Consider the following 17,111-nt stretch of genomic DNA (forward strand, 5'->3'; position numbering starts at 1 on the left):
TTTTATTTTCTTTAATTTTGTTTAAATATTTTGATTTTACCACCTAGTTATACTGCATTAAGTGTAAAACAAAGGATTTGATAGACAGAAATATGTTATTATAGTAATTATGATAGAGAGAAACTATGCCCTCTGGGGGGCGTTTTACCCCACAAGCTACGACTTTTTTAAAATGTTTAATTTTTAAAATATAATTATATTCCTTATAAATAACATATCCTCTCAAGCTACAGACTTCACTATTCATCTATCATACTGTGATATCCTGCAGAACAATATTCTCTTAAACACTTACTAATATCTGAAAATTATAGCGCTTGCCATGTAATCCTCTTCTCTTCAAATACGTCGCTGGTGTCAGCTTCTCCAAGAAAATGTTTATCCCCGTTGTCAAACGTAGTGCATAGCAACAGTGAAAATGTATATTGACTACCTCTAGTGCTTATTTTGAGAAAAACAGGTGGGGGGCGTTTTCCCCCACTCTACCCTACATTTTGCGAGTCTGACTCTCACTCCGCTCGTGAATTAGTAGAACTTGAACGGGGACATTCAAATGCTTTTAAGGATGAAGAAACGCTTAATGCACCGAGACAAACACAAGATTCTGTACATATCTGTTAAAGCATACTGTGTGGAGAACGCGTTGCGTTCATATTCAGGGCTCGTCTGCACATCTTTTATTATAATGTCATCATAATACACTAAGCCAGCGTTTTTAAAATGTGCCCTTGCAAGGACTCACTACTAAACTGTTGACAAGCTCCTAGGGTTTTGATTTTGTTTGTCATCTGTTGAAATAAATATAAAAATACAGTGTGTTCGTGTCCGTCTGTCCGCTGACTGACCCATAATCTCTGATTCTCTGGGATCGTGGAAAGGAATATTTACAATGACAACAGTTGTAGGCCTACTCAATATGCTTGTTTAAGCGTCATTTAAACGTTTCCAACAAATAAATGAATCGATTTTTCTCAGCGTGTTGAACACATACTTTTATTTGGATATTCATATGATGGCTGAAGCAGCAGCGAGCGTCCAGTGTGCGACACGGTAAACAGATGTAACAGATTGTAAACGAAATTCTACAAAACGTCAGTGAAAAAATAAAAAATAAATAAAATTATCATGCGATGCTATAAAATAGCTTCTGTTCCCTGCAAACGATACCCTTAAAAATGTGAATGTTCCACTTAATGGCAGAAACAAAACAAAAGGTAAGCAAGTATCTGTATTCATTTCAGTGGGGCGATCCTGTCAAAATGGCGGCGCCGCCCCGGCATGCAACACGGCATGACGTCGGTTCGTAACCGTAATGGCACTCGAGTGAACCGCTGTAGAGGCGGCGCCACGCTCGGTGCGTCATCGACAGTTATATAGTTTTAGGGGAGGGGCTATGCTCGGGGGTCCAAGTGCGTCATCAGACCCCCGTTTTAGCTCCGCCCAAAAAATCCTGAACAGAGACTTGGTGAAAAACTGTTTAACGCTCTAACTTCACAAGTCTGGATAATCTGTATTTTTTTAGAATAGAAATAACGGTTTTTCCACGGTTCAAAAAGCAAATTACACAATCAAACAAAACAATATGTAGGGATAATTTACTTTAGGTTCTGACAAAATGTTTTATTGTTTAAAATTAATTTATAAATGGTTTATGGTCTGGTCTATGTATCCCTGCCTCTGCTGAATTATTTTTATCCCTGGTGGGGATAAAAAAAAATATCCCTCCCGGGTGATGATACTCCACAAACCACCAACAGAGCATATAAAATACCAAAAATAAAAATCGTTTTTTTAAAACATTGACAAGTAAAACGCTGCGTTTAGAACTGTCTCTTTACGACACAACAAACGGGACACTTTTCAGACGCGCATTCCGGCTTCACCTCAGCGCCAGGCGCAAGTCAAACGAGCGCGGAAAAGGTGCAGATGACGACGAGGGACCTTCAGTTGAACAACAGTGAACCGCGGTCAGATGAGATGATGTCAGGCTATGTCGGTAAAACTCAGAAAAAATAACACGACTGTCCAATCAGTCATTATACTGTGCTCGAGGTGCGCACTCAAGAATTTCATGCGCAAATGCGCCGGCGCGCGCTTCATAATTACTTTATTATAGCTTAAACAAAACGCAATAGATACTACGAGCAATGACCGTCGCTTGAAAATGAAATTGACAAACATGCGATTAAAGCTGCCTCAAAACTGTGCACGCATGTATTTGTTGGCATGGTTTTAAAGCTATTGTTATCCAATTTGTTGGTCTTAATGTCTTAAAACTGCACATATATGCACCAGGGAAATCTAAATTTTGCATGACCCCGTACCCCCCTAGCAAACTACATTTTATGACCTCTGTAATTATGAAATCCTGCGTACATGTTCTAGAAATTCTATCTAATGAAATCTGAGGTAAACGTGTATTTCTACAAATGTGCGCACTTTGAGAGTAAAAGTTTGTATATGTAGTATGCACTGAGATCAAAAATAAATGGGACCAAACGCGATTGAATGTAAAGGTTTGTGTCTCGTTATTCTATTAATAACTACCGATTGATTTTGCATTTCTTTTAGAAATTAAGAATTATTAGTGTCATTGTAGTCATTATTAGTGTCATATATATATATATATATATATATATATATTGTAGCGGCCCCCTCATTTTTAGATGGGCCCCCCCCCAAAAATAAAATTCTGGCTACGCCACTGCTTCGAACGTTAATAATTTTAATTATATGCCTTTAATTCATTGTATAAATGTCTTTAAATAATTTTCAGTGAGGAGTAATTATAAGCTAATCAAATCTTTTATTATCCTCGCAGTGCGTCAGTTATGCGGTGATGCGCTATAAAATATCGCGGGCCAAATGAATTGTAGCAATCAATTTAATATTAAATAGGCCTACCCTATACTGCTACTACTAATACTACTACTAATAATAATAGGCTAATTATTATTATTATTATTATTATTATTATTATTATTATTTAATATATGAATTGGAAATGCTAAATCCTCTTGATATCCATAGCTGATGCGTTTGACGATATCTCTGGAAACATTGTCAATCGGCGCATCCCAGTACATGGTTTATCGTGCATATTTCAAACGCATAGTGTGAGCAGTGGAGTCACGTCTCGACTATCGGACCGCATAGTGTGAGCACATAAATCGTGCGTTTTGGTTTTCCATCGCACGCGTGTACAGTGCGAGTTGGTAACCTTGCTGAAATCGCACAGATATCGCACAGTATGCTCGCCTTTACATGTGCACTCCGTTTTGGACTCATTGTTGGAATTGTTGTAGTTCTATTTCCCGCCACTAGTTTGTCACCATAGCAACTCATCACATAATCATCACACCCAGCTGTTTCTAATCACCCTGCTTGTTAGCCCTTGTATATAAACCCTGTGTTTCTAGTCTTGTGTGGTTTGGTTTGGTTTGGTTCAAGTATGTGTTGGTGTATGTTCCTGGTCTCTCCTGTGGATTATCTAGTAATCTTTGCCTTGAAGAACTGAGTAACTGGTGCCTCTGAGGCTCACCTTTATTGACCACTTTGCAGATTTTAAACCTTGACCTGATTGGTGGATGGTGTAAGGTGAATGGGCTAATAACAGGATGAAAATGGGCCCATTTTAAACACAACGACTCACTCCAAACTTCTGAATTAAAGTGCTGATTACAGGCTGACTTTCACACCTTTCCAGGCTGGTGGGGGCAGGGTCTGATTATCTACTTAAAAGTTTCAAAAGTTGACCTGCAATGACCATTGTTAACTGTGTGTCTTATAACAAACGAGGCGAATCTTTGACAAATGAGATGTCCCAAAGTTTTTATTTTATTTATTTATTTTATTTTTTTCTTGATCAAGTCAAATGAAAATCAATACAAGTATAAAAATGTTAACTATATATTCAGTTTAATAATGTTGTAAGGTATCATGTATAAACTGCTGGTGGGGAAAGTGTTAATAATTTGACTTTATACTATTTTATTAACAAGATTAATCAAAGGTTACCAGGTATAAAGTTCATTTTTTTTGGGTCAGACCAGGAGAAAATTCTCCCCAGGGGAGCATTCCAAAAATATTTTATACATTTAATAAATATATTCTTATTATGTGGTGTTTTTGTTTTATTTTTGACCTTATATCTCTCAATATTTACAACAGTCTGATTATTTTCCAGATGCTGGGTCCTCCCACCCGATAAACAATAGCAATAAACCTGATTGGTCTGCTTGACGATGACATCACACAACTGGGAGTGTATACACACTGCAGGTAGTGAATCACATTCACTTTGTTTTCAAATCAGATTACGGATACCACCTTTTGACCTTTGCAAGGACATCTTGAACTTTGAAGTTGAAACTTGAAAATGGCATCAGAATCCAACATGTAAGTTCAAATTTCTTTTCTCTAGTTGATTTTTCCTATTTGTGTTGTGTCTGATCCAAACTTTTTTCCATGTTATTGTTATATGCTGTTATTTGCCTATTTGTTTGTTATTGTAAGCTATTTGCTTGTTATTGCCTGTTATTGTTATATGCCAGTTGACATAGTATGGATAAAAACATGATATCTTGAGCAAATTGTGAAAAACTAAAGGATAGGTGCTCCTCTTTGTTTTTCTACACTGTAAAAAAAAATAAAAGTTGACTTAACCTACAATTATAAGGCAACTTGCTGCACAGCATTTTCTTTGAGTTTACTCAACTATAACATCAGTTAAATAAACTCTATACTTGAGTAAACTCAAAAAAGCTGTGCATCAAGTTGCCTTATAATTTTAAGTTCAGTCAACTTTTCTTTTCTTAGTAAGACTTATTTCTCATCCCTAAACTAAAATAGGTCAAGGGTTAGGTGTGAATTGGTCAGCCACATTAGCACACACAATGGCCTCTGTGGTAAGAAGGCTGAAAAACTGGTTCTGGTAGTATTACAGTAGCTTTATATGATCAGTTTTGCTGGTTAAGGGTCACATCAGGCCTCTGTGTTAAGAATGCTCTGTCTTCATTCATTTTCACATTTGTAATCTTTGGTGTGTCTGCTTTGTCTCACAGCCAGAAATCTGACCGTCGCATCGTTCACTGCCTGCTGTGTGAAAAACCACAGGAAATGCTGACGACGCACCTGAGCAGGGTCTGCATGAGGAATAGTACACCCGAAGAACGGCTGGAGGAGGCGAACAGGGCCAAGGAGTCCACCAAGGCGTGGACACGGGAAGCCAGAAACTGGGACTACAAGGAGATGGTTAAACGTTACCCCCACAGACCATCTAGGCTGGCTCTTCTGGAAGAGCTGCGTCAAAGAAAGTTTTTCGTGGCCAACGCTCCTAACCAGGCAGACCTGGAACCCGAAGAGCCGTCCAGCAGCACAGCTGTCGTTCCCACAGCCAGTGGCCTTTCTGGAGCAGCCGGTGGTGTCTTGGTTTCGGAGGACAGCAGCTCTGAAGGCAGCACCACCGATCCAAGTGACCGAACATGGCAAGGGTACGTTCTAAACCTCACACACATCAGTGCAAAAACTGTAAGGTTGCTTTGAGCTCATTTTCTTCTGTCTGTATTTTCTTTTTCAGAGATCAAGCACAGACGAGCCCAGGTGTCCGGGTCAAAATGATGAACATGGGGCTCTATCAAAAATTCCCTGCAGAAGAGGCCATGTTGACAGACTTCAAGGGCTACTTGATCAACACCCTGCAGGTCACAAACTGCCAGCAGGTGGTAAGATACATCCCATTTCTGTTTCTTTTTAGTCTGCTCCGTGGCTTTTTTTCTCACTGCATCATCTCACACTTCTCTTTTTCCTTATCACAGATAGACAACGTCTCCAGGATGCTGAGATACATCCAGCCAAGTGGGGATGAAGTCACCTTAGACTTCCTGCTAAAGTCCACTGAGACCAAGGACTTCCTCACCCAACTCCGGCGCGCTGACATGGGCCCAGCCACCATACTGAACTACATCAAGAACATGATCCGGTTTGTTCAGTATCTGAAGACCCACCTCAACTTGGTTGCAGCAGATGCTGACTTCTACAGGAAGTGCCAAGCCTACATCGACCTCCTCACTACCCTCAGAAAGCCAGTTTCCAGGTCGAACAGCAAGGTCACTTGTAAAATCAGGTCAGTTGCTAATCTGCCTTCCATTTTGTTTTCTTTCATGACTTCCTCCATGTTGATAGTACTTATGTGCTGGCTGTACATCTGGGGTTATGTGCTACAGACGTGTGTAATTCTCCAGCGCATCGTTGTCTTGTATGTCATTCTAGGTATGAACGGTTCCTTGAGGGTGAGAAGAGCCTTCAGGAGTGCCAGGCAGTCCTCCGGAAGGCCAAGAAAGACATGCTGTCCGTTTATGGGAGGATGCTGGAAGGTGACCACGTGTCTTCAGAGGAAAAGACCATTTTCCGCTACTACTGTGAAGCAATCCTGATCCTCGGTCACTTCCAGAGACCAGGAGCGGTGGAGGGATTAACTGTAAGTGGTTTAGACCTCAGTTTTTGTGGGGGCATCAGCCTAAACAGATTATATTAGGTTGTCTGCAAAGAGGACGTTTATGTCAGTTATTCACTCTGTGAGTTTTATTTTTTCTCAGACAGCAGAGTGGGATGAACGGAAAAATTCTGGGGGAAAGGTGTGTGTGGCTGTCAGCGAACACAAGACTGCCCTAACAATGGAGGAGGCAGCAGTAAGTACACTTTGTACAGGCTAAATTGCCTTACCATAAAATACAGTAACACCAGCAACGAACCAACAGATATTAAAGGTGCCCTAGATTCAAACATTGAATTTATCTCGGCATAGTTAAATAACAAGAGTTCAGTACATGGAAATGACATACAGTGAGTCTCAAACTCCATTGTTTCCTCTTTCTTATATAAATCTCATTTGTTTAAAAGACCTCCGAAGAACAGGCGAATCTCAACATAACACATACTCTTACGTAACAGTCGGGATCATTAATATGTACGCCCCCAATATTTGCATATGCCAGCCCATGTTCAAGGCATTACACAAGGGCAGCCAGTATTAACGTCTGGATCTGTGCACAGCTGAATCATCAGACTAGGTAAGCAAGCAAGAACAACAGCGAAAAATGGCAGATGGAGCAATAATAACTGACATGATTCATGATAACATGATATTTTTAGTGATATTTGTAAATTGTCTTTCTAAATGTTTCGTTAGCATGTTGCTAATGTACTGTTAAAAGTTACCATTGTTTATCACTGTATTCACGGAGACAAGAGCCGTCGTTATTTTAATTTTTAAACACTTGCAGTCTGTATAATTCATAAACACAACTTCATTCTTTATAAATCTCTCCAACAGTGTAGCATTAGCCGTTAGCCACGGGGCACAGCCTCAAACTCATGCAAAATCAAACGTTAACATCCAAATAAATACTTTACTCACATAATTCGAAGCATGCATGACGAACATCTTGTAAAGATCCATTTGAGGGTTATATTAGCTGTGTGAACTTTGTAAATGCGAGAGCTCGTGTGGCAGGGAGCGCGAGATTTAAAGGCGCGGCGCCGAGTGTTAATCAGTGCATTGTTAATGATGCCCCAAAATAGGCAGTTAAAAAAATTAATTTAAAAAAATCTATGGGGTATTTTGAGCTGAAACTTCACAGACACCTTAGACTTATATTACATCTTGTGAAAAAGCATTCTTGGGCACCTTTAACAGATTTTGTTTTGTTTGTCTCTGCAGATGCTGGACGCATACTACACCTGGATCCGCCCTGACTGCATCCAGCCGGATGTAGATCATGGAAACAGGTTGTTTGTTTCAACATCGGGCACGAAGATCAGGAGTGCAACCAATGACCTCTGTCGTCTGCACGCACAGTAAGTGTTAACAGCAGTCCATAAGTCCAAAAATATCTGTTGGATTTGTGCATTTATTAAACGAATCAGCCTGTAGAAAATGATATAATTCAAGTTTGGGAGTTTCATCTGATATTTCTGCCCCATTGCAGCTACAAACTGCCCAACATCAAAAGCCAGCAGGTACGCAGGAGCGTGGAGACAGATGCGGCTGCAAACCTCACAGAGGAGCAGAAGGCGTCTGTCGCACACTACATGGCCCATTCGACGGCGGTGGCAAATAAATACTACCGAATGAAGCCCCTGGAGTTTGTGGTGGCGACCGCAAACCTGCTCAACTCCCTGAGTCGGTATGTAATTATCTGAAACAGTTATAATTATAATGTCTCTCAACGCTCATCCGTCAGTTTGTCAGTGTGTAACCGTGAAACCTTTTCAATGTTGCAGCGACTCTGCTGAAGATGGCGCCCGGGCAGAGAAGAGAAGGCGAGTGGAAGAAGAGGTGAGCAGCCCAACACCGGACTTGGACGTTTTCCTACAGGCCTTCCCTGTAGGAATCACTGGCCAGCCACCCAACAAAACCCAGAGAGCAAAAGCTGGGTTCCCCACCGACAGAGTCTTCTACGACAAGTGGAGAGCTCTGCAGTACAGCAAGCGCGAGCAACATCTTTTGTGTAAGTGTAGACACTTTCTTAGCCAATGATTAGATCTGCTCCAACGGAAACATTTAGAACTTACGAAAGGAAAATGTATTGCAATATATTGGAAAATATAAATATTAAATCCCATATATAAGACAGTGCTTCCCACACATAGACTTTACTTGGGCGGGCCGCCCACGTATAATAATGGCCGCCCAAGTATATTTTGAGACCCATTTTTGCTTTTATTATGTTTATCCTCTTATACTTTTATATCCACAAGATAATAAAAACATCCGCGATCGATAAACTAGTCGTTTCGTACCTGCTCGTTATGTGTGCGTCAGAACTGTTTACTCCTGCTGACATTCTCACGGGCGCTGCATTTTGCAAAGTCACAAGGGGGCGCTGTTGTGCTTTCTACAAGCTCGCGCAAGAGCGCTTCAGACTGTTTCAAAGTGATTCTCAATCAATGAAAAGCACAGATTTATGCCAAGCGATTGCTGATGAACTCAAGTTGATGAATTATTACTAAGTCTACTTCATGGCCTTTATATAAAATGTTTTAGAAGATTGTAAGAATCTGAAGGATCAGCCTGCAATAGTACAGACATTTCAAAATAAGAGTCCCGGTGTATTTCAGGCTTGTTTATAATTAAAAGTCACACGCTAAGTTTTTTTTTTTTTTCTTTTGGGCATTATTGGTATTTTGGTTACACAATAAATTGTATTTAATTTGATTTCCAATTAATTCATAGTAAATCATTGTAGTCTCCCCCACAGGAAAAAAAGACTAAGAACATTATTTGACACATATATTATTAATTTTATAAATTTTACTATTAAAATCTGTCTCTCCCATTCACTGAGAGAGATACTATATGACAGCAAGGAGAACATAGGAAAAGGAGAACCATTTAAATGCTGTAATTATGGATACTATTAGTATGTAATTAAATGTAATATGCTATGCAATTTAAAATTAATTTCAATAAATAAAAATACTGTTAAAAATCACACATTATTTGTTTGTCACATGTAGTAGACCATTTTTGTGCCGTGGGTAATAGGAGGATTTTTCGCCCGGCTACCACCGCAAGTATATTTCAAACCTGTGGGAAGCACTGTAAGAATATATTGCCTGATATATTACATGATATTTTCCAATATACTGCAAAATATTTTTGTTTCATAAGGGTGAACCGGAATTTTAATTTAAACGTTCTCTCTTTGACAGCAAAATGCTCAAGATGTGCCCCGACTGCAGCGAAGGTGGCTAAAGTCATAGAGGCAGAGGGGTGGACGGCCAATCATCCCCGTCCAGAGGACGTCATTGCGAAGTGGAGGCCGCTCAGCAGAGCACAGGCACAGAGTGACCCAGCCATCATCAGGGGGGTGACCCGTCAGAAATGGTCGGGTCTGGCTGTGAAGGATTTTGGGGGGCAGAAAGGTATAAATTGATATATGAATATAATAACATCATGAACGGCACATTAATGAAAAAATGTAGTAACATCATTCCTGTTACAAATGTGTACTTACTGAAGTGAAAACGTTGTTTTTGACCACAGGAGTTGTTGCAACCAAGGCCTTCGGGAAGGGCTCCATCCTGTGTGATTTCCACGGAAAGGTGATCATGGGTGCTGAGGGCAGGGAGATGGCAGAGATGCAGGATAAGCTGGGCCACCTGTTTTTCTTTAAACATGGGAGTGAGGAAGTCTGCATCGATGCGGAGACCTTCCCCTGTGAGTGCCACCCGTCTCTGGAAACCAAAGGGAGATTGATTACGCACTCCAAGAAGAAGTTCAACGTGCAGCCACGCCTCTGCACAGTGAAGCTGCAAGAAGGAGACAGGGACGTCATGCTCTTTCAGGCCACAAAGGACATTTCCAAAGATGAGAAGATCCGCTTCAACCACAGCATAAAGAAGAGGTCTTTTCGTGGGGAGGAAGAGGAGCTGGAGTGGCTGGATGATTGACAACCTCCCCGGACAGACTCTATTACGTTCTATTGTATTATATTGTACCAAGACATGGGCTAATTTATCCTGCTGTTAATTTGTCACCAGCTGCCAGGTTGTCTTAGAATTGTGGGCCTGGGCTTGCAGGATAGACGAACAGCTAAGCTTTTAATGTGTGTATTAATCATTAACCATATATTTGAAAATGTTGGGCAGAAATACATACGAAAACTTTAAGGTCTGACCTCTGACCCCAGGCAGACAGGCCTGCTAAATTGAATACACTGTGACACTGATCATTTACTTGCTTAGTAGTATTCATTTATTCCAAAAAAGAAATGTTGTTCTGATTGTCTAGTTTGAATACCAACTCAAGAGTCATTGCAGAGCATCTTTATGACAACATGTCAATAAAGTTTTTATTTGATATATTTATGGTTTAACTTCATTTTTTTCCTTTTATTAGGAGGTATAGGGGGTGAAATGAAAATCAATACAAGTATAAAAATGTTAACTATATATTCAGTTTAATAATGTTGTAAGGTATAATGTATAAACTGCTGGTGGGGGAAGTGTTAATAATTTGACTTGATACTATTTTATTAACAAGACTAATCAAAGGTTACCGCAAGTATAAAGTTAATTTTTTGGGTGTGACCAGGAGAAAATTCTCCCCAGGTGATTTATTGTTAACCTGGTCTAACCGAAGAGGGCAGATTTGTGCCTGACTCTTAGGCCTGGCTCTCTCTTCAACTTGACCACATTTACTTCAGTGATTGGGTAATATATAGCCTAGATTCTGGCCTTTCACTTGAGACCAACATCGTTCACTTGGAAACATGTGGCGCCTGTCAGGGTACTGTTGAGTTGGGCCTAAATTTGCCTCTTTCCAGAGGCCCGCTGTCAAGAACAGACAACAACTTAGCACCATCTATGTGCTTTTCATAGTTTTTTAACAAATTTTGAATGTTGATATGTTTTAGAGTTTACTGAAATGGTTGTTTATATATGTATATGTTTATAAAATGTATTTATTTATTGTATTTTGTTATTGCACTACCTGTGTATGTAAATATATATTTGTTCCTTTTCATATGTAGCAAATCTATTTTCTACAACCTAATGGTCGATCTGTTGGACAGCAGGGCTTTGGAGGCTGTGATGATGATGGATGGCCTAACCTTTTTAATTGCAAAGATTTTTAAATGTCTAAAAAAACATGAAAATATAGTTCGTACAAGAGATTAGTTCAATAGAGTTAGGGTTTGTGAAACTGCGAATGGCTCATTAAATCAGTTATGGTTCCTTTGATCGCTCCATCCAATACTTGGATAACTGTGGCAATTCCAGAGCTAATACATGCTAACGGGTGCCGACCCGAGCCTCCCTCTCGTGACGCGTGCATTTATCAGATCCAAAACCTAGATAACCTCGGGCCGATCGCGCTCCCCCCGCGGCGGCGACGACTGTTTTGAATGTCTGCCCTATCAACTGTCGATGGGTCCGGCGCCTACCATGGTGACCACGGGTAAAGCCGGGCACACACCTAACGATTAGCTAAAACATTCAAAGACTGAACTGAACACACATACCGATTGTTTCCTGCAACTGAAGCAGATTTAAATACTTACACATGGAATTTGAACACCGACTGTAATCGCAGACTGGACGCGTTTGAGCGCGATCAGTCATAATTTACATTCATAATCGGCCTTACAATCGTTAAGTGTGTGCGCGGCTTAACGGGGAATCAGGGTTCGATTCCGGAGAGGGAGCCTGAGAAACGGCTACCACATCCAAGGAAGGCAACAGGCGCGCAAATTACCCATTTCCGACACGGAGAGGTACTGACGAAAAATAACAATACAGGTCTCTTTCGAGGCCCTGTGATAGGTTGTTTGCAATCACGTGGTTCTAGTGACGCGCGAAATTCCGGTGGAGGGCAAGCAGTGAAAATTAGAATGGAAGAGATAGGGATAAGTCCTTTCTGTGCTGATTTAGAAAGGCGTAAACAGAAAATCACAACATATGTTGGACGTGATCGTTATGTTATGAAGAGGAGCGACTTTTCCACTGAATTGAAAGACTTGATTGCCATCGAGGAGGTAGATATAGTGGATGTTAAGCTGCCATCACGCCGCGTTCAGTTATAAGTCTGGGTTTGTTTATATCGCGCTGCCTTTCTGCTAGTGATGTTAAGTGCGGTATTTAAATTTTCTGTCATTATTGTGAAAAATGTCACCATTGTTGGTCATTTATGCTGATTCGAGAATTGTAATAGGAACTCACGATATCGTTCGGGGGAAAAAACTGGACGCTAATACAATTTTCGCCTTGGTTGAGAAGGTGAGGGAAGACGACTAGCAAATGTATTCTCCTTCGTGGTCATATGGAAAGTGAATATTTACTAAAACAACATTAAAACTATACATTTACACGCTTCCAAGAAAGAAATGCATCGACTTCTGTCAGCTTGTTAAACATTTATTTTATTTGGACGTTTTCTACCATACGACGGCTGAAACAGCAGCGCATGACTGTTTTCATGGTAACCAGATCAACATTGTAAACAGAATTCTACAAAACTGAAGTGAAAACACCAAATTATCATTCAATAGATAAAATATCTTCTCCTCCCTGCAAACGATAGCATGAAGAATGTGAATATTTAACCAAGTCAAAAACAAAAGGTAAGCAGGTATCCATAATCATTTCAGTATCAGCAGACACAAAATGCTATAAAAGGCGACAACTTTTAAAGTAAAAAAAAAAAATGAACTAAATTATAAAAAACGGTATAGGTTAGGAAAACGATATAAAGACCTTCTGGGTTCTCGATTTTAACGATTTGAGCAACCATAAACAACGCAGAACATACAAATTTTGAGTTTTTGATAGGATTCCTATATAGAAACATCAATCCCTGCCCTCCAGACTCATTCGCGCTGCTGCTGTGACGTCATGTGCAAACAACCTATTGGAATGAGCGTATCCTAAACCCATGGGCGAGGACCCATTGGAGGGCAAGTCTGGTGCCAGCAGCCGCGGTAATTCCAGCTCCAATAGCGTATACTAAAGTTGCTGCAGTTAAAAAGCTCGTAGTTGGATCTCGGGAGCGGGCTGGCGGTCCGCCGCGAGGCGTGCCACCGCCTGTCCCCGTGTCCCCCTGCCTCTCGGTGCCCCCTGGATGCCCTTAGCTGGGTCGTCTGGTCACTCGGGGACCAGAGCGTTTACTTTGAAAAAATTAGAGTGTTCAAAGCAGGCCGCCCGTCGCCGCTGAATACCGGAGCTAGGAATAATGGAATAGGACTCCGGTTCTATTTTGTGGGTTTCCGGAACCTGGTGTCGGCCGGGGGCATTCGTATTGCGCCGCTAGAGGTGAAATTCTTGGACCGGCGCAAGACGGACGAGAGCGAAAGCATTTGCCAAGAATGTTTTCATTAATCAAGAACGAAAGTCGGAGGTTCGAAGACGATCAGATACCGTCGTAGTTCCGACCGTAAACGATGCTGACCCGTAATGAGGCGGCGTTATTCCCATGACCCTCCTGGCAGCGTGAGGGAAACCAAGAGTTTTTGGGTTCCGGGGGGAGTATGGTTTCAAAGCTGAAACTTAAAGGAATTGACGGAAGGGCACCAACAGGAGTGGAGCCTGCGGCTTAACACGGGAAACCTCACCCGGCCCGGACACGGAAAGGATTGACAGATTGATAGCTCTTTCTCGATTCTGTGGGTGGTGGTGCATGGCCGTTCTTAGTTGGTGGAGCGATTTGTCTGGTTCATTCCGATAACGAACGAGACTCCGGCATGCTAAATAGTTACGCGGCCCCGCGCGGTCGGCGTCCAACTTCTTAGAGGGACACGTGGCGTTCAGCCACGCGAGATGGAGCAATAACAGGTCTGTGATGCCCTTAGATCACAACAAAACTCTGAATGACCTCTGTAAGGCCTCACTTGACCCCTGTTCTCTCGGCCTGCGAACAACGTACAACAGTGGTGTTGAGCTCGTGTGAAACTGCACAACACAAGCTTTCCAATGATATAAGACACATTCTGATTGGACTTTGTTTTAATGAACAATAAATAAAATTGTACAGGCAGCTGTAGCAAACAGCTGCAGCCTTGCAAAAGCCCAAAAACAGGCTCAACTGTAAATCTCCTCTTTCACTTTCTGAACAAGTAAATTCATCAACATATTTGTAAACTACCAATGTTCAGCTTTAATTTTATACAAAATATATAAAAATAGCTTAAGATTTGGCTCATTTACAAAGATTTTGGTGAGAATATATCCACAACAAAGCTCTGAATGACCTCGACACGGCATACTTGACCCCTGTTATCTTGAGCCCAAAGGAGACTCAGATTTTCAGTTGTGATAGACCAAATTGTAGCCCTGAATCCCCACTTTCCATCAAGCACAAACACATTAATATAGCCCAATGTGACCGCTAATAATTATCACTACAATAAACCCAATTTAGGCAGTAATCTCAGTGGTCCAAAAGTTTGTCCAAATATTAACCAGGCTGTACAGGCTAGGAAACTCATATTTTCAGTTGGATGATACATAAATGTACAGAGGTGATTTAGGCCTTCCCGTAGATATCAATATCAAGACGGACTAACAGTTCAAGGCTAAGCTGGCGTGCTTATGCATCTATTGTGCATAATTATGAAAACTGCCCAATTGGCACTTTGAGATTTTCATGATATTCTGACGTCGTCAGAACCGGCTCGGGAAGACGAGAACAACCGCGTCTGAACCGACTTTCTAACACGAACGGAACCCGTGAAATAGGCACAAAAGGATTGGGGTATATTTATGCTGCATATGTGATGCGGTCAATCCTAAAACATAAAAAATGATAAAAAATCAAAACAAGGTCCTGCAAACGAAGCAAAGGCGCTCAGGTGATCGGATGGCCTGGGGGCACTACGCCCAACAATCGTTTCGCCAATCCAACGCAGTTTAGGGCTGAAAATTTATCCATATTCAGCGTTGAGGCGTTGTTGGATTCGTTGTACGGCTGTGGATCTGTACACTAGCCGTTGGATCTTGTACGCCTGCGATGGGCTGGCCCTCAGTCACAACTCACCATTGGATTCAACGCCCTCGGGCGTGCGGTTTCCAATTTGGCGTTCTGAAACGTAATATTGAGGGTTGACCCGAAAAATTATTTTCATATAAAAAAATATAGCTCATCTGAATCGTTATGAAAAATCATACGCCAATCTGCAAAAATCAACTTCGGGTGTAAATCTCGAGTCAGCCTGTTGATATTTGAAGTGATAAAGTTGCTGAAACCCTGAACGCTCCTCTGTGTGTTCAGCAAACAGTCTGAAAGAGACTTGAATGAAATCAGCATCAGTGAGGGGCGAGAGGAGGCTTTCATACAGCTGCTGTTTTGGGCGCTTGAAGCACATGAACATCATCCGGAGTCTGTCTGTGACTCTCATCACCCTCATCTTCACCTTCATCTGTCATTATAATCAGTTTTCAGCATCAGAATGAGGATTGTGTTGAAGCTCATCTGAATCAGTTGTTCATTTACATCAAGGAGCAGCAAGTGACTTAAAAACTTCTTTTTCTCTATTTCTTATTTCCCTCTTTGTTCAAGCTTGTACTTTTCAGGACAATGTTTGTATTGTCATCATTTATCATGTCATTGCCTCTTTAAGACTGTTTTCCTTCATGAGTCTCTTTGGATAAAATCATCTGCTAAATGAACAAATGTAAATAATAAAGCACAGGTCACTTAAAGGTGCCCTAGATTCAAATATTGAATTTATCTTGGTATAATTAAATAACAAGAGTTCAGTACATGGAAATGACATACAGTGAGTCTCAAACTCCATTGTTTCCTCCTTCTTGTGCAAATCTCATTTGTTTAAAAGACCTCTGAAGAACAGGCGAATCTCAACATAACACTGACTGTTACGTAACAGTCGGGATCATTAATATGTACGCCCCCAATATTTGCATATGCCAGCCCATGTTCAAGGCATTAGACAAGGGCAGCCAGTATTAACGTCTGGATCTGTGCACAGCTGAATCATCAGACTAGGTAAGCAAGCAAGAACAACAGTGAAAAATGGCAGATGGAGCAATAATAACTGACATGATCCATGATATCATGATATTTTTTGTGATATTTGTAAATTGTCTTTCTAAATGTTTCGTTAGCATGTTGCTAATGTACTGTTAAATGTGGTTAAAGTTACCATCGTTTCTTACTGTATTCACAGACAAGACAAGTCGTTATTTTCATTTTTAAACACTTGCAGTCTGTATAATTCATAAACACAACTTCATTCTTTATAAATCTCTCCAACAGTGTGTAATGTTAGCTTTAGCCACGGAGCACCATCAAACTCATTCAGAATCAAACGTTAACATCCAAAATACTCATATAAACACAATACTCACATGATCCGAAGCATGCATGACGAACTTCTTGTAAAGATACATTTGAGGGTTATATTAGCTGTGTGAACTTTGTTTATGCACTGTATTATAGTCGGGGGCGGGGAGCGCGAGAATTAAAGGGGCCGCAGCCTGAATCGGTGCATAGTTAATGATGCCACAAAAAAGGCAGTTAAAAATTTTTTAAAAAATAAATAAATCTATGGGGTATTTTGAGCTGAAACTTCACAGACACATTCAGGGGACAC

General features: G+C 40.9%; 1 protein-coding gene across 1 annotated transcript; it reads left to right on the forward strand.

The window, feature by feature from the left end:
- Positions 1-4,214: 4,214 nt before the first annotated feature.
- On the forward strand, positions 4,215-11,525 carry LOC125253925. Its single transcript, XM_048168183.1, has 11 exons — positions 4,215-4,398; positions 5,064-5,492; positions 5,579-5,723; positions 5,817-6,124; positions 6,271-6,478; positions 6,597-6,689; positions 7,721-7,857; positions 7,989-8,186; positions 8,284-8,510; positions 9,715-9,927; positions 10,049-11,525. Exons 1-11 carry the CDS (start codon positions 4,379-4,381, stop codon positions 10,453-10,455), a joined length of 2,385 nt encoding a protein of 794 aa, XP_048024140.1. The 5' UTR covers positions 4,215-4,378; the 3' UTR covers positions 10,456-11,525.
- The last annotated feature ends 5,586 nt before the right edge of the window (positions 11,526-17,111 follow it).

The sequence above is a fragment of the Megalobrama amblycephala genome, linkage group LG19 (genome assembly GCF_018812025.1).
Source record: "Megalobrama amblycephala isolate DHTTF-2021 linkage group LG19, ASM1881202v1, whole genome shotgun sequence".
Lineage (NCBI taxonomy): Eukaryota > Metazoa > Chordata > Actinopteri > Cypriniformes > Xenocyprididae > Megalobrama > Megalobrama amblycephala.

What these genes read in the sequence shown, in the direction of transcription:
- LOC125253925 (XM_048168183.1), top strand. Translation starts at nt 4,379, where the DNA reads ATGGCATCAGAATCCAACAT. An exon ending in CTGCTCAACTCCCTGAGTCG is followed by an intron (nt 8,187 to 8,283) that starts GTATGTAATTAT and finishes TCAATGTTGCAG; the next exon opens with CGACTCTGCTGAAGATGGCG. An exon ending in GCGCGAGCAACATCTTTTGT is followed by an intron (nt 8,511 to 9,714) that starts GTAAGTGTAGAC and finishes TCTCTTTGACAG; the next exon opens with CAAAATGCTCAAGATGTGCC.